Source organism: Paramormyrops kingsleyae, chromosome 2 (genome assembly GCF_048594095.1).
Source record: "Paramormyrops kingsleyae isolate MSU_618 chromosome 2, PKINGS_0.4, whole genome shotgun sequence".
NCBI classification, from domain to species: domain Eukaryota; kingdom Metazoa; phylum Chordata; class Actinopteri; order Osteoglossiformes; family Mormyridae; genus Paramormyrops; species Paramormyrops kingsleyae.
Genome location: NC_132798.1, coordinates 12694404 through 12718190, shown reverse-complemented (window position 1 = coordinate 12718190; position 23787 = coordinate 12694404). Strand labels below are relative to the sequence as shown.

Here is a 23787-nt window from a genome sequence, read left to right as displayed (position 1 = left end):
ATTCCCAGAAAGTGCATGAAGATCGTGACCCTACATAAACACACAGACAAAACCTACAGGGACAAAGACCTAACAGTACATGTCAGTCTGGTTACCATCATGTGATCGAAAACGCTGCTCAAAAGCCAAGGAGGTCATATTATCACCTTGGCTTCACATGATCAGATTTCTTCAGACTATGCCAAATTTTAGGAGGGCGGCATGGGTTAAGCCTTTGTGCCTGTGATCGGAAGTTTGCCTGTCGATCCCCGGCCTTAGCAGGACAGTCACATCTGCCTTAAACCCCCAAAATGCAACTATGTGTGTTTGTGTCTCAAAGGACAGAAATATGCAAAAACATGCTTTCCAATGTACCTGCACGTGTGTAAATGGCAAATAAAGCATCATTTCATCATTTCAAATTACCAACTAAACATCTACATCTGATCCAATAATGCGAATAAAGTAAATTTACAAACATGGCTCCTCATAAAATTAACCGCAGATAAACGTTATTTGAAACTAGGGGAATCTGCATCTTCTTCCAGCTTCCATGCATCCTCATCTGGTGCAGTTTCTTTAAAAGACTCGACCCTTTGACGTAACTCGTGCACAGCAGTAACCGAGGGAGTACTCACCAATTTTAATAATAAAATCGATATACCCTGCTGTTATTATCATCCTTGTTATCGTTGCTAAATTATTAACATACTGAGCATTATATTTAGGTAAGAATGCTCCTCTGTCGTGCTGCAGTTGAGGATCCTCTATGTGCCCCATTAGTGAGTCTTCTTTCCTCTCTTTCACTCACCCTCTATTCTATTCCTGTTACACACAGGAATTCCATTATAGGGGAAAGTACCACACAGTATATGCAATTATAATGGTTACAGGGTAAAACTGCGTGATTGTTTAGGAAAGACTTCCGAAAGAACTGTTTTCGCATAAGATGGCAACGCGAATATAGATTTCTATATTTATAGAATGCAATGTAAATCAGACCTATGAAGATTTTACGTCAAAGTCCGCACATGCGATTATTAATAATAATGAGAATATTTCCGATCGCAGTGGTGCAATATAGATGAAGCATAAATAATTCCAAACACGATCTACACATATGGACAGTTTGGCACCTCCAATTAGCCTCAACATGTTCCTACAGGTGTACCTGGAGGAAACCCCGTGATGACGTGGGCAAAACATGCAGACTCTACACAAAGAAAGCCGAAGTGGAGATGCGAACCCCGATCCCAGAAGGGTGAAGAAACACTACTAACCACTACACCACCATGCCAGCTCACCAACTTCCGAAATCCCCTTACCTGAATCATTCAGAAGGTAAATTTAAGAATATGACAGCAGGAGGCCAAAAGCAAAACTATTAATATAAAAATTATATAGCCTAAGCATCCCATCGTCAAATACTAAATATCACGTATGATCAGTCACATTTATATCCTCATACTTATAATAAAAGGTAGGCCTATAAATAATAATTCATAATAAAATGATTTACAAAAAAATCCTATACAAAACAAATATCGTTGTTTGAACTGATGCAGAAAATTTCTTCAAATAAATTACCTAAAGGCTAAAAAATGATTTAGCATAAAAGGAATCTTCGTTAGTGAATTTATTACTGCTACCTCACACGATGCTGTTGCACGTGTAAACACGCCGAGATGACAGATCTGCGCTCGAGAGCAACGCGGACGATGAGAAAACCCGAGGTGAAAGCCTGCCAGCCCATATTCTGGCTGTCATGTCATTGTTTACGGTCTTGTCAAACTTTGTTGCTGAAAACAAAACATAACACAATTCTACAAAGAAAGCGGGAGTTTTTAACGGCGTAATGTGCACATTAAGGTAATAACAGACACATCGGTGACACTCCAGCTCCTGATACGCTTTGTACAGCGTGAGCTGTCACGCGCACAGGTCTGTGCATGTATCTGAACACGTGACGGCCGCCGTTTTTGCGTCCATAAGACTGCAGCTGGCACAAAAAATACGATTATGATGTAGAACCAAACACGACGCATATGTTCCCTGGTTTTAGACCCAATTTTACAAGAGCGGCCAAAAGTATTGGTACAGTTTAACTTGAAAAAAAATAAAATAAAAAAAAAAATCACATTTTTCTGTGAAATTTGTTGAAATTGATGAAATTGTTATCCACTATTCTTTATTTCACAGAGCAGACACTTTGCTTTTTATGACTTAACATTATTTTAAATAATAAAACAAAGGAAAATTATTGAGACTCCTAATATTTTGCAGCAGTCTTTTGAGGCTGCACCTGCAGTTAAGGACTTTCTGTAGCTCTGAATTAGACTTATACACTTCTCAGCTGGTAATTCAGTCACTGACTCTTTGTGTAAAAACTATTCTAGTTCTCTAAGGTTTAATGGGTTCCTTCTCCCAGCTGTGAGTTTCGAATCTTTCCATAGATGTACAAATGGATAGATGAGGACTCATAGAAGGCCACTTCAAAACAGTGCAATGTTTTATCTTCAACCATTCTTGGGTGTTCTTAGATATTTTGGGTCATTATACTTCTGGAGGACCCATGACCTGTGACTGAGACAGAGCTTTCTAAAGCTGGGGAGTGTGTTTCACTCCAGAATGCCTTGATAATCTTCTGATTTCATTTTGCTCTGCACAGATTCAACGTACACAGTGCCTGAAGCAGCACAGCAACTCCATAACTTCACTAAGCCCCCTCCATGCGTTACAGTAAGAATGATGTTCTTTTCTTTGAAAGCATCGTTTTGTCTTCTGTGAATATCAAGCTGCTGTGACTCACCAAAAAGCTCTAATTTTATTTCATCTGTAAAAGGACATTTTTCCAGAAGGACTGTGGCTTTGTCAACATGCATTTTGGCAAACTCCAGGTGGGTCTAACAGAGTAGGGGTCTTCTACAATGCAGCCAACCATCATTCAAGCAGCGACTGCTGTTCCTTGATCTTGAAGGTCAGCCTGGATCTGTTTTGAAGTTTTCTTTGGTACACCATCCCAACTACCCTTCGGTTCAGACTGGAAATGGTATAGGAGAAATGATACTGGGAGGGATACACCTTAAGAACATAAGAAATTTACCAAAGAGAGGAGGCCATTCGGCCCATCAAGGTCGTATGGACTTAACTGAAATGCAAAGGTCCATGTACAGTACTGGGGGAATGAAAGAGTCCAAATTCAGTACTGGGGGTACACATCCCCCCCAAGACCCTATACCCTTCCAACCTGGGGTCAGTTTTCCTCTTGCAGCTTCATCCCGGGGGGTTCCTGTGGTCCCGTGGACCTTAAACTTCTTGAAAATATTAGTAACCATGGTCACAGGAACATGGGAAGCTCTTTGGAGATGGTCTCGTAACCTTTACCCTGGCCATACTTGGCCATGATTTTATTCCTTTTCCCTATCAGATAGCTCTCTGCCTTTCCTTCTCTTGTCCATGTTCAGTCTGATGCACACAGTGACACGGAACAGCCAAGTGAGCGCTTTACCAAATAGACTGAGTGGCTTATTATACGATTGAAGACATCTGTGATACTAATCAAAGTGCTTGAGAAATTACTAACTTCAATTATTTTTTAACTTCTAGGGTGTCTTAGTAATTTTTTCTGGCCATTTTCATTTATTTTATTATTTATAATAATATGTTAAGTCATAAATAAAAAGCAAAGTGTCTGCTCTATGTAATATGGAATAAAGAATGCTGGATGCCAATTTATTATTTATTTTACAAAAAATTACATAACAAAATTGCAAAAAATTGTGATTAATTTTTTTGGATAAGTGGAAGGTTACCAGTATTTGTGGCTGCATCTATATAACATTAAGCTAGTGACTTACAATTTGACTAGCAGCCACTCTAAAATTTACATGAAAGTACTGTGAATACAAATATTCTAAGTGTATTCAGATCATTGACATAAATAAAGGTTTGCTTTCGAATCCTGTGCTAACCATTTCTAGGTTTAGGATTACCTTTTGACCGTATCACCACTAGATTAATCTCCCCAATTTTGTCATGCATGCACATTGATTGAGGTATTTGAAATAGAAAAAATTCGACAGGTAGCAGTTTGTGTCATTCAGTTGAACACCAACGATAATATCCGCTTTAGGCACTTCCACTGCATCGATTCTACACAAAACTGCCTTAAAAAGTATACAGCAAATGAAAATGTTGCTCTCAGAAGAGAATTTATTTCCGTTCTTCACTGAACTGATGAAACAGCCTGGGAGATCAATGATGTGTGAATTTTAAAAAATGAATACTGTTTTTCTCCCTCACTACCAGTCCAATTTTGGTAATTGCTCTAGTCGAGGTGGTGATCTGGAATTGAAAGCATATCGTATAAAACAGGGCACAGGCTAAGCACAATGGATACATGTGCATGTCTAGGCTCCACCCACCTTGACCACATCCTCATCCAGAGTACGACACTTGACGGCGTCGGACACGTCGGTCACTTTGCCATCCGCTCCCACCGTCACCACCTTCACAGGCACGGCCACCGTCCGTCCTGTCAGCACGGCCGTGTTGAGGATCTCCGTGTCCTGCGGAGGTAGTGTGGAGCATCACAGGTCAGATTTCTGATTCGCATCCCTGTCCCAACATGGAGGGAGAGCTAACATGGGAGGAAGGGACAACGTTGAGTTAGGTGCAACATTGATGGAGACTCAACACAGAGGAGGACTCTTCTAGCTGTGTAGAAAGGTTGAATTGGATGGAGATCAAAGATGAGAACATGGAGACAGATGGAATGGATGAAGACTCAGCACAGGGGAGGACCCGACATGGAGGGAGACATTGAAACTGAAATGACATCTGAATGCCCGCTGTATTTTTCACTGGGCAAACTCAATAAAGGCTGAATATATATTAAAATATTTTTATTTTTAAATATTCCATAGCACACACTCCTGCACAAAAAAAAGACATCTGACACAATATTGCTTTCCAGAATGGTCATATTTGTTACAAACACACAATGAAAATGTTTACACTGTCAGAGTTTTGTACTCCAAGGTACAAAAGGTCCATTTACCTACAGCTAGGGTACAACTGGCAGGCCCTTGAGGGTACAGTCCCAGTGACAAGTAATTGTACCCTCGAAGGTACAAATTGGTACTTTTTTCTGACAGTGGAGAATATGTATGTCTATATTCAATTCATTTGAACAAAATGTCTAATATATATTTTGAGACTTTTGGTTCTACCCTGCATGCTTCCCAACTCAGCTGGACTGTAATGGCATGTTACTGTGTTTAATTAGCCCACGTTTTCCGATGCCATATGGAAAACCAGTCATTCAAAGCCGGGCCACCAGCGGAACGTGATGCATAAGAGAGCGTTACTAAACTCCCTTGGCAATCGCGCTTTCCAGAATGGCGTCAAGGGTAAAAACCAGAAAGAATCCTACAGTCTGGTTAATTTAACGTATTAAAGATGAAATACAAATCTGCCAGCATCTGAGGATTGTGTGGTAGAGCAGAGAAGGTTCTGAAACCTTGCAAGAACATGACGAGATGGCCTCCCGTATGAGTCAGACCTAAGATCACGTGCAGGAGAACGATGACGGCACGTTAGTGCTCCCGTCTCCGCAGTCCCAGCCCAGTGGCCTCTGTCCCATCACACCCGCTGCGACACAGGGAGTGAGTGAGATTCTGTACCTTGTATGAACATCCAACAGCCCTGTAATCTGATTTCTCATTTGCTGCTCAGTGGTCACATGATTCTCAGTTTAGTGACACAGATTCCTCAGTGAAGACAGGGAGACCAAAACACTGTTGCCAACACTTTCCCTCTACTGACCATAACCATTTCCCACCACCTTTCCCTGTAGGTACAGCGCACTAGGCAGGATAGACACTGGATGGTATATCAGTCCATCACTGGTCACCAACACTCACATATGGCAGACATTTTAGACACGCTAGTCCATCTAAACGCAATCCATATAAAACATGATAACTCCACAGACACACAGGTTTGTAATTATATCTTTGTGCGGACTCTCCATGTCTATGGTAATAGCGTTTTCTCCCAACATGACGACCTTAACCCCTACCCAGCCCTGATCACAACCATAAGTAACCAAACCAAATGCAAGTGTTTCTGCATTTTTAGTTTTTTGACTAGAGTCATGCATTTTTAGAAAAGTTTCCCTTATGGGAACCAGGAAACTGGTCAAAAAAACTGGTATTCGTCACGTTGTGGGGACAATCCAGACCACACATACACACAGCTGAGGTCCTGTCACTCCTGCACATTCAAATCCTTTCAGCTTAAAAATATCTACTTTTAAGATGAGCCTTTGTGTGTAAGAAGGAAACAACAAAAGCAGGGTGAGGTTCTATGGCATTGGAAAGGATATGGTTGTAGGGTTCCTGAGTCAATTGTCAGGGATTCATTATCGCAGATCTGGCAGTGTCCATAACCTCTCATTACACCGACAAGACGGATAATTAGGACAATTAAGATGGCTATGAGTAAGGCTTCATTGTCCTGAAAATGAATACGGCATAGCTTAATTACGGAGTCAATTTTGTTCATTACAGCTCATTTCAATTAAACAGTTAAGTAGCCTAACCCTTCTTTACAACCTTGAGGAGAAAGGGCTCAGTCTTTCACATGAGGTGCATTCTTACCCCTTTTTCTTCTTCCTCTCACTCTGTTCTCTTTGAAAAATAACATTTTATTTAACCATGAACGATGGCATTGCACGTTTAGTAAAACAGCCTTTCATATTGTTGTTGTCACTTGGGGCTCCATATAGAAGTTGATTTTTGCTTTAGTCAGTCTTCCTTTAAAGACGTTTCTGCATCTAAAATTTCAACACTTTTGCCACAGTATTAAAGAATTCCAACCCCTTGCTTTAATTTTTTTAAACTTATGTTAATGTAAAGCTCCAGAGCAGGCCGCCAATGCCGTGTGACGGCGACTTATCTCACGTATTTGATTTGCTTTCACAACATTAATTCGGCAGTTAAATATTCATGATGCATCATTTTTTTTCCGCCCAGTGTGTGACACAGTAATAATATGCTCCTAGTCTATAGGGTCAAAAACAAGCATTCAGAAAGGTGCTGTGGGGGAGGGGGGGCATCAGCGGCTTCACTCGGGCCCAAAATACATGATTCTCTTGAGCCTAAAAATAGTAGTGAGCCCAGAGAAACGCTTCAAACAGCCATCGTCAAACGGCCTTTATTACGCTTTTACAAACTGAAGAAGCCTCACGTCCTGCATAACGCTGCAATCTCGGCCTGACTTTGATTTAATTCCTTTTAAAGATGGCTGAGGTAAATTAATTCTAGCTCTAGGAGCCCCCATCCCCCACCCCACCCCCGCCTCTCTATCCAAGGCGTCCTTTATAATAGATGATAGGGTAAATGGCTGAGACCCAGAGAAAGGCGAGGACATGTTACATTATGAGAGTCTGAAATGACCCAACGGGCTCAGAGCAGCGGGGTATTAAACAGCGGACCCCGTCAGTAATGGGTCTCACTGGGACATTAGAGTGAGGCTCTAACGGAGCCCAGGCCAAACGGCAACGCCGCAATTAAAGACGCCGGGAGACTGACGGACGGCTCCTCTGGCTGCTGAAGCCAGTCGACCCACCACTGGTGGTATAATTGGTGAGCCGCTTCGGTGGAAGGTCATCCATGGCCTTTTACTGCCTTGAGCATGGCGATTAACTAAGGAAGCCATGGCGAAGACGACAGACCGCGACGGTAAACTCACCACAGCCACAGTTACGGTAAGGTGCCGGAACCCTGAGAATAACCTGAAATGTGCCCCGAGGCCAGGAGCACCGTCATTATAACATCAACTGAAGCTCATTGTTTCATTTGGGTACTGTTACATGCACCAGATACAGCTGTTAAACGTTATTATACCCTATAGGTAAAACAGGAGCCAGCATATACAAGTCTGCAGGTTCAGATATTTGTAATATTAATCTCAGTCCTTACAGGATCTCAGTAACATATATGAATTGTCTGTACCTGAGGAAATGGTACATGTGTCTCTGATCAGAGAGAGGTACACATCTTTATGATTAATATTTCCAAACTTGAGGGAAGGGTCCACATCTCTCGTTAATTTCTCGACACCTGAGTGGTATACATCTCTGACTAATACCACTACACCTGAGTGGCACACATCTCTGATTAATATCGTTACACCTGAGTGGCACACATCTCTGACTAATACCACTACACCTGAGTGGCACACATCTCTGATTAATATCGTTACACCTGAGTAGCACACATCTCTGACTAATACCACTACACCTGAGTGGCACACATCTCTGATTAATATCGTTACACCTGAGTAGCACACATCTCTGACTAATACCACTACACCTGAGTGGCACACATCTCTGATTAATATCGTTACACCTGAGTAGCACACATCTCTGACTAATACCACTACACCTGAGTGGCACACATCTCTGATTAATATCACTACACTTGAGTGGTACTGTACACATCTCTGATTAATATCACTACACTTGAGTGGTACTGTACACAACTCTGATTAATGTCGTTACACCTGAGTGGCACACATCTCTGATTAATATCACTACACTTGGGTGGTACTGTACACAACTCTGATTAATATCACTGCACTTGAGTGGTACACATCTCAGACTAATATTGCTACACTTGAGTGGTACACATCTCTGATTAATATCACTGCACTTGAGTGGTACACAATTCTGACTAATATAGCTACACTTGAGTGGCACACATCTCTGATTTATATCACTACACTTGGGTGGTACACAATTCTGACTAATATAGCTACACTTGAGTGGTACACATCTCTGATTTATATCACTGCACTTGAGTGGTACACATCTCAGACTAATATTGCTACACTTGAGTGGTACACATCTCTGATTAATATCACTGCACTTGGGTGGTACACAATTCTGACTAATATTGCTACACTTGAGTGGTACACATCTCTGATTGATATCTCTGCACCTGAGTGTTACACATGAATAATTATGATTTCTAAGGTAGTGGTTCCTTAGAATTCCTGCCATGCTTGTAGAACTTGCATAGCAGTTGCGGTTCTCCACCATCCTGTGCCCAGCCAGGAGTGGGCCTGCCGCTCTTAGCATTCAGGGCTCAGCCGACAGCAGCGCCCTGGCTCCTACTGGGCCTGGCCTGCCTCTGAAATTAAGTGGGATTTATGGTGTGGGAGGGAACAGCACCAGCATCGGCGCTGAAGGCCGCTGATGGCCTACCGCTAACACCGGCGGCCCCGGCAGCACCTCCTCGGGTACAGCCGCGCCGAGGCCTGCATTATTCATGCGTGGGAACCACCATAAATATGCTGCCGGCATAGCGGCTGTTTATTAATGCAGCCGGTCCCAGGCGTCCCCTGTGTCCCCTCCGCCACCGCCTCATGGGCATTCTTCCATGCGGTTACCCCATCCGATGCACGAATACCTTAACGTCTCTGTTTCCTGTCAGAGGGGATGGGAACAGAGGCACAGAGTTCCTCAGCTGCCCCAGTACCGGCTCCTGAGGTAATACCTGCAGCACCCTGGGTGATCCTCCACACAGGGGTGGACGCACATCCCCTCAGTCAAGACCAAGTCAGGTGTCAACATTACCTTGGCTCTAGGAGTAGGAGTAGCAGTTAACAGTAAACAACTAAAACTATTCAAGTAGGGAACCATTTACAACTCTGATTAAGTACAGTCAGCAGACGGCATAACGAAGGCGGAAATCAAACCTTATAGTAAGTAAGTATAGTAAGTACTGTATAGTAAGTACTGTATAGTAAGTACTGTAAGCGCTGTGGATCCGCTCACAAACCCATCTCCCCCAGGGCATACAAATCATATAAAATTCACAAAGGAGAGTATGGGGATCGCGTCAGCAAAATCAGTAGCTGTAACTAACACAGTCGCACTTACTGTATTAATAACTGTTTTCTGATCTGCACATTCTACATGATTTGGAACTTCATGTTTGCGACAGCCAGAGAGTTAATGGAGGACCTGAAAATAATCAGTAACAGCCGAATAATATCGTCCTACTCATGTTTGAGACATAAGTTTGGGAATGTGTTCTCAAGCATAAAATTAGATAGATAGATAGATAGATAGATAGATAGATAGATAGATAGATAGATAGATTGTTTGTTTACTTATGAAAAGTAGTAAATTGTTTGTTTACTTATGAAAAGTAGTTTTATGACCATCATACACGACCTTCAAATACCCCAGACCTATATGTTGGAAACATGTACACTGACAAAACTATAAAGTTAGTTAAAGGTGAAAGACACATTATAATGCAAAAACAACATACACTAAACAGAGCTGCTGCAACAGACTGCTGCATGGTACAGCGCCAGAAAATTAGCAGTGCGAGAAGAAGATCAGCTTTGGGGGTTTAATTGCCTCACTCTTGGGAACTTACCCTCACCTGTGACCCATGTGTAATTCCTGATTATTAATATTCCAAGGTCCCTTGTGACAAAGATGAGGTAACAGGAATATCTGTCTCTAGAATATTTCATTTTTCTGCTCTTGAATTAGGTACCCAACAGTGGCAAGGAAGCACAGAGACACACACCTCAGTCCCAACTCAAGCATAATTGGACAAAGGGGAGTGAGGGGAATGAGAGAGACCAAAGTCTGGTGACACCTCAGAAGTGTGAGCTCTCTCGGTGTGGTACAGGCACCTCGGCCTAGTTAAACGAGCTCATCCTACCGGAGGCCGGACTGTGGGACCCAAAGCCTCAGATCCAGAGACGGAGAGAAAGGAGACGACCATGCAAGACACCATCGCAGGTCAAGCCTTTCTCCAGCCATCCATGGCCTACAGAGGTGAAGGACTCGTTATATCCCAAGACCCCTGGCACGATTTCAGATAATTGTCTTCCACCAGATGACTACAAAGATGTCTGCCGTACGAATGTGCAGAATAAGAAGACCATTCTTTCAATAACCAGCACAAAACGGGAGAAACATCTATGCCAGGCGTAGATTAGCCTTAATCGTGAAGGATACGTTGACGGTGGCTTACTGACACTGTGGGCCCTGGTTTGAGGGAGAGAAGGTTATAGGAGGGGCTCATTACATCTTAGAAAACATCAGTGAAGAGGCCGCTTTCCCACTCCATTCCCAGACTGCAAGGTGTTTATCCCGCCTGTCACTCCTGTGAGACATTCGCAGGGAGGTGAGCCAACTTAGTGCCCAGGAGAAAAACGGCCTGACAGATCTTTCGGAGTAGAAATTGCTTTTGAAGACAACATGCCTCCCCCCTCCGCCAACAGCGCCCCAACCTCAAATGAGCCCGTGTGAGGCTTATTGAGTGTTATTTTTAAAGGGATCAGTACTGCCAAGGAGAATTTCATTTAAAAATGCACAAACTCACTTCAAAATGCAAATACTTTCATTTAAAACACAATGAAAATGCAGTAATTGATGAATCAGGGTTTGGAGACGTGTAGCTGTCCACAAAAGAATAAATTACTACCAGAAAGCCTAATTACTACCACAGTCTATATAAATTATAACAAACAAAATAAATGAATACATTTTGTTTGCCTATATTTGAATTGTAAGTTTCTCTTTCTCCTTTTTATTTGTGTATTTTTGTAGTACAGGGAGACACAAGATGTTTTTTAAGCTGCCTACCCTTATTGGTCAGTTTCGTAACTCCTGTTTTCCTATTCTCTCACTGGCGGGCAGTTTGTTTTTGTTTCACTTACTTATGCGAAGCAGCCCATGGCTGTCGGACTCGTTTGTGTCTCAACTACAGACAATGGTTTGGATACAGAGGATACCCCGCAAACACTGGCAAACGGTGTTTGAAGCTTGATTCCACAATGTTCAAGACACAAATGTGTCACTATATATAGTGACTCTACAGCCAAATTCATTATAATAGCTACAGACTGGCTAGTTACATGTAAACTATCTTACTGAAGTAGCTGTAGCTGTTAAGATTTCCTGTCGATAGCTATTAGCAGTCGCTTCCATTACAATGGCCACAGGGACTCCCCTACTCTGTACTTAAATCAACTAAAAATATAAGTAAAATGAAGAGCGGGAAATCACTGAAAGAGCAGACATACGCCAACGGGAAGTCAGGAGACTCCGCTGGAGATCTTAGGAGAGAAGGCGATGTTTTGAGAAGAGAGCGGGTAAAAAATAAGCAGCCATTTCATGCTCAGCAACGACTGTCTGGCTTCGCCGGCGAATTACGCTGGAACTGAGGGCCAGACGTTGTACCTCAGGACAGATCTACACACGCGCCCCGCGTGTGCACGAGGAAAGTTTGCTCTTTTGACATATAAGGCTACCGCAGAAGGATGGATCGGGGGAGGGGGCAGGATTCTCAGGGAGACCGGTGTGGATGGAACAGAGGAAGGTGGGATTGAAAGGAAGAACAGGTTCAGTCTGTGTGATATGGGAGCTGACAGCCTCTTGTCATTGTCTTTACAAGCCCCAATCTCATCGCACATCCCATGGCTTGGCTGGGACCTCCAGCAGCACAGAGTTTCCATTCGCCTTCATATGTATGAGGAAAGGGTGACACTCAACATATGAATGCATTTAAAATGTTCGCTCCTTTGCCCAGTCAGGTTATACTCTATACAAAGGCCTAAGGCCTCAATCACATTTGAAGGACATTTTAGCAGGAAGTTGGGTAACGTTAAAGGAGAGGAAATCCTGACTGATTCGGGGGGGGGGGGGGGGGAGTCAGATGTGGACAGGGGCCCTGGGACAAGCCGTAAGTCTGGGGGTGGGGGTCACACAAACCACACATTTGTGTGGGTCTCCCCAGATTTTGGCCCCCTGTAGGCCACAAACAGTCACTTCACGTGACTTTTTGAGTGAGGGCCCATAAATAACAAACACGGCCCTGGTGGGGGCCCAGGATGAACCTTTGTTAGGGGGGCCAGGCTTTCCAGCCTCATCCTTGGTACTAGCTGACAGCTAACCGCTGTTTATCTGAAGCAGACTCTGTGCCACTTTTTCAGGACAATTTTAGGTTTTTTCCCTTTTTTTATAAGAAAGGCATAAAGAGCTGGAACCTTCTATTAAACTCAAATGGCCATGAATTGCTGTTTTCCATAGAGACCCCAGAGTGCATGAATAAAACATGGGGGGGGGGGAGACCATACATTAACTTTATAGGAAGGAGCCCCCCCCCCCCCCCCCCCCGACGTTCATGAATAGCACACCTGGGGCGAGGCAGCATGCCTCCATCCCACCCCCCCAAGGGAATTCAAACAGCAACAGGATTCTCCAATACTCCCCGCCCCCACCCCTCCCCTGCCACCCAAGTCCTTGCAAGGTCATACACAGGAGGGCATGAGGCCTCAAAGGCAGATGCTTCCAGACATCGGGGTAACACATCACTACCCAATGGGGACAAGAGGCCAAGCCCCCATCCCCCCACCCATCATGGAGTCCTGCCTCCCCCGCACCCCCCCCAGGAAGGCTAAAATCCCCCTTGATCAATCTCCCTCCTTTTATATCCTCCCCTTCCCCCACCGCCACAACTGAGTAAGGCTGAGTCATCGTATGGATGAGAAGCCTGCAGAGCTCCAAGGCCGCGGCGCCCCCAGCTGGCACTGGGAGACACTGCAGGAACAACAAGCAACAAGCAGCAGCATCACTGGGCCTGCGGGGGGCCTGGGGGGGCCTCCGAGCGCTGTGATCATCTACACGTCGCTCGGGTCGGCCTTTGGAGATCTATGCACACGACTTGGTGTCCCCCTCCAGGTCACCCCCCCCTGAACAGAGATCTTCTTACAAGCACAATGTGACACGTCACCAAAGACAGGCCACTGAAAAAGAATTGGCACATTCCAAAGAAGGGAGGGGAGGGTGAAGAGGAAGATTGAAGCTGTGTCCTAGGACCCCCCCCCACCACCACCACCTGCACACCCATTGGATGAATCCCCACTGATCTTTCAATGACTATGAAAACTCATCCTTTACATTTTGTTTTGTTTTCAAAAATCATTTAATGACACAAACTAGCAAATTAGATCACTGATTACACAGAGACTATTGGCATGACTGAAACCAGACAATAGCATCTTGATTTCTTCCAAAAGTAATCGAATGGTTACAAAAACATCATGTACATTTTATACATGTGTCCCATCCAATACATCTGGGGAACCCTCCTTCAAGAAATTATTCCCAAAGATTCTCCTCATATTTCCATTCAATGTCCTGATTACGAATCTTGTGTTTAGTGTGGACAGGAAGTGTGTATTTGTGGCAAGTCTGATCTATCACAATCGTGACACGTTAATCAGAATCACATGCATAATGACATGCATGAACGTTGTAAGTGAATTTAATTCAGTGTTATGCAATCTGCTTCATAATGTGAATTAATGACCAAGTCAGCAACAACTGATCATCCTCTGGAGACCCATGCAAGAGCTCCCAGCACAGGCTGCACCAACCCCACCATGTCACAAGGGGGCAGAATGTGTGAATGACAGATGGACTGGAGCATGAAACCAAACCAGCTCTGTAGAGAAGAAGAGTGACAAGGGAGGCCATGCCTACTTCAGTGCATGTGGAAGTTGAATCATGGGTTTTACTGGTTTTTTACAGTGCCTTTGCATGACATTACATCCAGGTTGGTCTGCAATCAATCCCATAAAGCACAGAGATGTCCAGAATGGGATGCCAGTCCATCATAGGATAAACAAACAATCACACATTAAGGGCAACTTGTGTCTCTTCACACATTTGCTATGAGAATAAGCAAAGACCACATAAATAGCCCTGGGGCGGGACGGAAACTCTGGAGATGTAAGGGCATAACGTTACCCACTGCATCACCGCAAAACAATGTATAAGCAGTGCAAAATGGAAGCACTGGATTCAGACGTTTCCATTTATTGTGCAAATGAAAGCACATGGATCAAAACATTAAACTTTGTCAGTTTTACTTGTGAGTCATTTGACTGAAATGAGAAGCATATTCACATTCAAATTGGCTTGTCAGGCTGATATCTGCTGTGAAATGCTGGGCACGAGTGGTGATTTCACGCAGGTAACTGGAAGGACGTCTCCAAAGGCAGCAGAGCCCCGACGCTGCGGCCCAAATACAAAGAGAGGTACAAACGCAAATCAGGGTCTCCCGGTAATCATGTCTGATCTTGCCGTGCAGCTGGAAGGGGACTCTGATTGCCCTCAGAGTCAAATGTTGCCCTCTGATTTCCAGGGCACCTTGAGAACAGAGGTTCATCATGTCTTTCCCACAGATGAAAATGCAATGCTGTTACGACAAGTGTGTTTGACCCATGACATGGATGGGGGTGTCCTACTTAAAATGGGAGATCGATTTCCCTCCTCTAGGAAAGACACTGGTCACGCTTTACAGCAGTGCCTCACATTTCGCAGCAGTGCCTCACACTTTACAGCAGTGCCTCACATTTCGCAACAGTGCCTCACATTTCGCAGCAGTGCCTCACACTTTACAGCAGTGCCTTTTATAGAACTATGGCAAACCTGCCAAATTTTATCCACTCATTTTCCATAACCACTTATCCAGCACAGGTGAGTCTTTTACAAGAAACACAGGGCAGGAGCCAGAGTACATTGTGGACAGGAAGTTTGCAGTGTACTTTATGACGTGCCGTGTGTTTTACAGAGCAGACCCTCGTGCTTTTCAGCCAGTCAGTGCTGTCACTATGGAACATTACAGACACTCTCTGATTGTTCAGACTCTTGATCCAGCCTCAGAGCTTACATCAAACACACCACACTGCTGGAATTAACTACATCCGGCATGTAAAATATATGAATTAAATCTTTTTTAATCACACTTCAAACACTAATATATGTCATCAGGGGCGTACCTAGAAATTCTGGGGCCCCTGACAAAATGTCACCTTGGGCCTCCTCACCAAATTTTGCATATTATTTTATGTATTAAAGGGCCCCGATCAAATACCGGGCCGCCTGAATCTGCCAGGGAATACACCCCCCCGACATGGTACAGGGTAGGTCACATATTACAGCATAACTATACATCCATTCACTTATCAAGTACAGGGTTGCTATGCCTGTCTCAGGAAGCATGAGACAGAGAGACACCTCAGATGGGACAGCCTACAAGGTCCATCCATTTTCTATAACCACTATCTTATTCAGGGTTGTGGGGGGGCTCCAGAGCCTATCCCAGAGACTATGTGTGCAACACAGGGAATAAGGCACCATCATTGCAGGGCACCCTCACACAGCCTTCACACAACTTTTGAATGATTCAACTGAAATAAGAAACATATTCAAACTGGCTTATCAGGCCAGAGTAGATCTGGTAACTCCAATTTAACCAGCATGTTTTACGGCCATGTTATCATGTGGCTGAAGGTTCCCCGCCTGGTCGGTGCGTGGGCCTGGGCCCGGGCCTGGTCCAGAGGCCAATTGTATGGGAGAGGAACCTTTCATTCATTTCCTGTCTCCCATTAGACAGCTTGTAATTTCAGGAGTGTTTGGGCCAGCAGACGCAGCGGAGGTGCTGAAGGAATATACATGGATGTTTACCCTCCTCAGAGTCGTGCTGGGTCGCTGGTTGGAAAGAAGTCGGAGTTGAGGAATCGGCCTGACGCGGGACCCTGGCTTTCATCTCCATTTCACGGGTCACAGAGCTTCACTCAGGCTACGCGGGAGAGTGGAAAATAAACACGGAAATGCCATGTCCTGCTGTCAGATAAACGCTCCCCCTCCTTCGCCGCCTCATGCCCAATTGTCCGCTCATCTGTGCCTCTTTAATTGGTCTGCTGGAATAAGCGCCACGCTACCCCTCAGACATATTAAACAGACATAAAGTAACACACATTATCGGCATGGCAGAGCATTAGCCATCTCTGTATATCTCCTTCCATTCAAAACAATTACCATGACCCACTCACACTGTCATTTTCAGCTGGACTTTTATTTTGAAACTGGGTGGATCAATGGGTACGGTCAATGTCCTGTTTCGATGAATAGTTTACACGTCCTGGAGCTGAGCAAGTGCAGCCGAGGCCAACATCACCGATCCATATACCATGTGAGCCCCAATCCCGGCATCCTCAGCACATCGCTGGCATTCGCATCCGCCTGACCTTCCCGATTTGAACTGTAATCATGGTGATATGCTTTATACACTGCTATGATTGCTATAAGCTAGAGGTGAAAGACAATTTAAGATGACACACTTTCAAGCAAAAAGTTTCTTATAGATGAATCAGACATATGGAGGCTCATCGACAGTGGAAAATTCCCCAATAAACATGGAATTATGAAAGCTAACTCGGTGCCGCCGTGATGAAACGTTTCGCCAGGTTGGATCAATTGCTGCATTGTTGGAGGAAGGGGGGAGCGGTGTGGGGTGGGGGCTGGTCGCTCTCCCGACCTGAATGCACGTGTGCCTCTCAGCCGGCCGTCCTCTCCATCATCACAGTCCCCATTTCCCCGCGATGCTGTCTGGGTGCTTCCCAAATGCTAACAAGGCTACGCCGATCCACTTCGGAACGCCGGATGATAATGGCCCCATCTCACATCCAGCCAGCGAATCACACCTCCTGCCAATTCCTGCGGTTTATATGCATCGGGAGCGGCCTCGAAACTGCATCGGCATAATGCCGTACGTTAATGTGCAAGCTAAACATCCAGCGGGGACACTCACAGCATGGGAGAGGGAGAAAATGCAAGGCGGAAGGCTTCACTTCATATGTGTGACACATACCCATCCATTTCCATTTACCCAATGGAGTTTTCATCGAACCCAGAGCCTATCCTATAAAACAAAATAAAAAAACACCCAGAACAGAACACCAGCCCATTGCAGGGTACACACCATGCACTGAAACACCAATTCGCCTAAATGCACCAACCCAAAAAGCTGGAAATGGGGTTTGAACTCACACCACATTACATTAATTAAGTAAAGCAACATAAAATTCGGAAAGCTCAGCCAGTCCCTGGAGCAAATCGGGGGATACGGGCCTTGCTAAGGAGCCCAATGGCAAATTCTCTCTGGGATTGGAACCAGCAACCTTCTGATCGTGGAACCCATTGTACTATCAATACAGCCACCACAAGATCACTCTCTGGCAACCTCATAATGAGACAGACAGGAATCAAGGGACAGTGCAGGAATCCTTCTGGCAGCACTTCCTATTCATGTTCATGACCATCATCCCCAAACTGGCCCCCATGGGTTAAAAATGCGTGAGTGAAATTTTAACCGGCAGAGGGGAGGAGCTTGAAGGAAAGATCTATCTTGTTCCTGATGCTGCACAGAGACTTCCTTACATTCACTTCTTATTTCCGTTGTTACATCTTGTTTTTGTCCAGTAATTGGCATGCTTACATAAATGTAGCCTAGATGTTCTAAAAAGGGAACCGGCATAGCAAGTTCTGCGTCCGCAAGTCTCTCCTGTAACCGCTGGTAACAAGGCGGGGAGAGAGTTTGCAGAAAGACAGAGATCAGCCTGACGGATACGGACCGGCCTTCTGCTCCCAATTTTCACCCGCCGCAGATGTAGCAATAACGTGCCGAATTTAATAACACCGACGTATAAATTTCCCCTTTTGTTCTGGCCGGGTCCCTCCAAGCCGAATGAAGAGGGAGCAAATTGAACAGGAGAGGATTCGGGGCTGAGGGCTATAAACATGATCAGACCTCGGAGAGGCATTTCCTTATTAATAATCATTATCCTTATTACATAAAAGCCTTCAAGCAGAAGCACTTATGGATTCCTTCCTCCATTTAAAAGGATTATTTAGGCCGCAAACCCAATTACCTTTTCAATCACAGTAAAAGACAATACAGCCAATTAGCCTAATTAGAACTAATTACACATGAAAGCTTCTCCTTCGCCAAAAGCCACAGCTAACACTGTTGTGTCAACACACGGCATTAAGCTCTCCGTGCTCCTCGCACCCCATTCCGTTAACGCGCCAGAGCGACCGAGACGCGGCGTTACCAACGGCCAGAGCCCACCTCCTGCACAATCCCTGGGCTGGTTCTCAAAGTTGTCATTTGTCACTTTCTAAAGTCCTTCAGACTTTGAATGACACGGCGGTGAGAAGTGCGCCGGCTTGAAAGGTGTTCAGCCCGGTTAAGCTTGCCCCCCCCCCCCCCCCCGGGGAGGGTAAAAGCCCGCAAATACAGGGCGTCGCGCTGCGGAGGAAGTGTGACCTTCTTCAATCACTGAGGACGGAGCGTGACCTTCCTCATCAAACTGAGGAGTAAGTGCGACCTTCATCATCAGACTCAGGAGTGAACATGCAATGTGTTTGTTTTTCCCCAGTCTGATAGCATATTACATTTTGTGTCTTTTTGTCTCTCCTAATTTAGCAAAGTTTGTCGCTACAAGACGATCAAATATGTGTACGATCACATACACACAGATGTCCACTTGACACATTCTGCTGCATGTAATCACACACACACTCCCACATAGTCACAGGGAGGGGGTAGCCGAGCGATGGAAGGTCCACTTAAAGGATGTCCACAACAGGCCATCACAAACCTCCTGAGCTTCCCATAGTCAGGTGAAAGACAGCATCAATGATCAATAGTATAACTGCCTGTTTGGAGTCCGATCTCCTGAGTTTGAAAACACAATTCATCATATTGTAGAAGCTCCTCACCGAAATGATTCTTATTCGTAAAGTAATTCATTTGAATAGTCTCAAGAAATCGTTTTAATCACTGATAAATGATGATGGATATCTGTGTGTATTAAACAAACCATATACATCCCCCCCCCCCCCATTTTGCCCAATCTGAGAATCCATATCAAACTAAATGCGTACGACAATTCGTCTACTGAAGCTGCTACGGCAGGGACTTTTTGTGAAGCAGGGAGGGCTGGAAATAAACCTCGGGAGTAGATGAACTCAGATCTTAGATGCTGCAGTTTTCAGGGCTGGTCCAGAGATAAGCTTTGCTGATAGAGTGCCGTGGTATTCATTTTAGCCCGGAAAGCACAGTAGTAATTTACCTGCCCTTTCACGTTAATGTGAACAAATAACAGGAAATGAAAACGTCCCGTCCCATCCGCCGTTCCCCCCCCCCCCCCCCCGAGCAAGTATTCAGGTTGTTAAGGCGGATATTTCCTGAGAGGACATTACAACTGCACCTTCACTTCACCAGGTGTTCCCATTTGTTCAAGATTTTTATTTAAAGCAGAGTGCACAATTTAGAACTGCTGGGCATTTTTTTTTGTGATTTGGTATAGTTACATTGGCAGGTTTGCCACATGTGATGCACAGCCAGTGGACAGCAGGGCTCACTCAGGCAAGAGGTCTCTACTCTGGGAAAATGGAATCAAAAAGGAATAACAGGAGTCGGTAATCAAAACCAACCCAAAAAGAGACCCCCAGCTAAAAGCAATAGAATCACCTCAAAAAGCTCTCTCCAAACAGACCCTTTGAGTAAGACTCTGAGGCACCTTCCCAAAACCAGCCCCCTATTTAAACCCTAAAAAGGACAGCGGTTCAGTTGAGGTCAGCTGGGTGTTCATTATCTGAGGCATCGAGATGATAATCAACCAACACGGTGACAAAAAAGATCATCCAGACCTAGAGTCTTTGCCTTTGCTCTGCCTCCAGACATTCAGGCCAACAAACCTCTCTGTTCTGACAGGAAAATTACAGGCCCGACTCTAACTTCTGCAAGAAAAACAAGCCTACAGCTTCTAAGCAGGAAGAGATGTTGCCTTCACAGCTGAACCAAAGCAGACGTGACGTAAACCCCAATCTTTGTGCATTTATCGTAAATGTAAGAGTTGTTTATAGTTTACGGAACACAAGTTACACATCAGGTAAGAAGTTTATTTAAGTCATGCACTGGTACTCATCTGCTCCATCCATCCATCCATCTTCCAACTAGTTACCCACTAGTGCTAATGACTAGCTTGTGTAATTGAGTTGTTATTAAATGATAAGACAGCCGGTTATGTTTTGCTAAGAATGGTCGACAATTTGGCATGAGTTTTAATGCCCTTTTTTAATGATGCCCCCCAAGCTTTCTGTGCTGATGCAAAGCATTGTGGGAGGCCTACTGCACACTCACCATGGCCAATGGCACGATGCCTCTCAGCTCCTGTTGAGCCAAGCGCACCTCAGTCTCGACCTCCTCGGTGAACCTGCGGCTGCCCGGATACTCCACCTGCCAGGTGAGTGACCGGCCGCCCAGCTGACCCAGAAAACCCTCTACCTCTAGGTCCACCTGCAGAATCTTCTGGAAGCCAGTTTCCGTCCTGCTGGGGCACAGAGAAAGAGAACGTGACATGGTCAGCTAGGAAGTGAAAATGGCATCTAAGCAGGAAGAAGAAAGAACAGAAATACAAGCTGGACCTTTTCCATAGAGCAAAGTCTCATCAGTAAGACTGACATAGACGAATAAACAGCTATTTATATGACGTCAACACAAGGCTGTTTTAAGACTATTTCAATTAATATGGCAAAATTAAGACTAAAGATCCGGAGAACATCTACTGCAGATGGCAGGTTCTTTAAGGTGCGGTGAAATGCACTGACCCCACTAAAGAAAAAAATCCCCCCCAGCACCTGAAGTGAGAGCCAAAAACAAGATGCGAGGAACAACAGCTGGGGGAGTTGGGTTAAGGTCTTGCAGTACGGAAAGTTGGCACAGTATAATCTGTCACGCGGCCATACCCAGGCAGAGACTCGTTAGCAAAAATGGACACAGGTGCGGCCAATTAAGACTAATTAAGACTCTTTGAACTGTAAGGAAGGAGACACAGATTAAATGTTTTTTTTTTTTTACAGAAAAGAAAAATGATGAATCTGAACTCTGCTGTTTCATGCCTGATTACTCTGAATCCAAACGTGCTTCAGTGCATCATATAACTTCACACTCACTCACACACACACACACACACACACACACACAGAGTCGGGTAAACATATCTTCTATGGGAAAAATGCTAATGCTAACTATGACAACCTTAACCCCTACCCAGCCCTAACCATAACCATAAGTAACCAAGCAAAATACAAGAGTTTTTGCATTTTCAGTTTTTTCATTGCAGTCACAAATTTTTATTAAATTGAGTTTTTCCATATGGGGAAACTGGTCCCCATAAGGGAAAAAACGCATATTCATCACGTTGTGGGGACATTGTGTCCCCATAAGGTAAGGTTTACCAACTCACGCACACACCGACACGTTAAATCACATGAATCACACAAATTCTCATTGCTAAAAGGCAACCATGTTCACACCCTTTCCCTTCTCCTGCAGTCTGTCAACTTCGGGAGATAAAATTCCATCCCAGCATGCATTGCAGGTAGCTTGCAAGCAAGAAGGAAAACAAAGCTTATTCATGGCATGTTTTTACACCCATATTCAGTTGAAAATATTTCCAAACCATTGAATAGATCACTCAATTATGAATGTGATACCAACAGACAACAGGAAAACAACAAAGGAAAAGCACAGGAGATGGTATCTGTAGATGCACCTTTGCTTCCCGGACACCTTATTTTTTTGTTGTTGTTTACTTTTCCAGAGAGTGAGGGCTCAGTACTTCCAGACGTACACAAACCTGATCTCTCGAAGTCAGCAGAGATCTATCAGTATAATATGTGGAATGATAAGCAGCTGATTCCAAGTGCTGTGTCCAGAGTCTACTTTGATGAAGGTGAACTTCCATAGCTAAGCACTCACTTGATGTCTTCAGCTCCAATGGAAGCCATGCCCCCTGAGATGCTGGGGAGGGGGGGAGAGGTGGTATGTGTCTCAGCTGGTTATGACTGGTTCATACCATGGAGAGCTGTGCTGACGTAATTCTCATCATAGGCGCCAGCCATGGAGACCATATAGCACTTAGAAATGGAAACGACGCTGGATGGAAGTTCAATGACACAAACGTACCTCCATCGTTCGCTGGCTAAGGAAACAGTTGCAGGAAGTCAGAGAAGAGATCAAAGGTGCTATATAAACACCTTTCAAAGCCTCTCTGATCAGACTGAAATCAAGCATGATGAGCAGATTCGAAGAAAGGACGTCTGGAAAAATGGCCCGTCTGGAAATACTCCTTTCTACAGGATCATAAGGACTCCCAGGTGGCTGCAAACTAAAATAACATTTAAATAAATTTAATAAAAATGAAAATAAAATAAAATTTGTAACAGTAACACCAGTTAGTTTCAGAAGCAATATTTGTAGTTTTCATTTAGTTGTAGTTTTCTTATCTTATTTTATTTCAGTTTATGAAAATGTTTTCACTAATAATAACCTTGTCTTGTGTACTCTAGGTATATAATGGACGGTAAGTTTTAGTACAATTCTTATTTTTAATATAACATCCACACCACACTTAAGTAACTTATGAGCAGATCTGCTCTATAGCGCCACCTGGAGGTGCAGTTGCCTGTGTGTTGGCACTAGACGTATGAACATTGAGGATCATGGATGGTCCGGCACTACAGCACACACTCTGTGGCACGAGACTGCAGAAAGTATGAAACAGGCCTTAGGTTCCTGTGCCAGTCACTGGAAGGTACTGGACTGAGCAATGGCCTCGGTAGAATAGTTACATCTCCGTTGCACCCTTGAGCAAGACCCTTAAGTCCCGAAATGCTGCAGGGGTGCCAGATAAATGGTACGACCCCCTGTTCTCAGACCCCAAGCTTCACTGCCAGCCGTATGCATGTGCACATCTCAAAAGAGAGCCAGACGGGATGTGCAAAAAGAAATATTCCAGTGTGTCTAACTTACGCAAACGACAAATACTAACAGTGCTAATATTTTGGTTTCA

General features: G+C 44.4%; 1 protein-coding gene across 6 annotated transcripts in view; it reads right to left on the bottom strand.

Moving 5' to 3' along the window:
* LOC111851774 (transmembrane protein 132D-like) overlaps positions 1-23787 on the bottom strand; it is a 176596-nt gene that overhangs the window by 31979 nt on the left and 120830 nt on the right. For 3 of the 6 annotated variants that reach the window (XM_023826995.2, XM_023826997.2, XM_023826999.2), the window contains 2 exons: positions 21075-21264; positions 4404-4547 (listed from right to left, as the gene is read on the bottom strand). In XM_023826995.2, coding sequence (XP_023682763.1) covers positions 4404-4547; positions 21075-21264 — 334 coding nt within the window. Of the gene's footprint in view, positions 1-1628; positions 1858-4403; positions 4548-21074; positions 21265-23787 lie in introns of those variants that run through there. The other 3 variants (XM_023826996.2, XM_023826998.2, XM_023827000.2) reach the window with 2 other exon arrangements.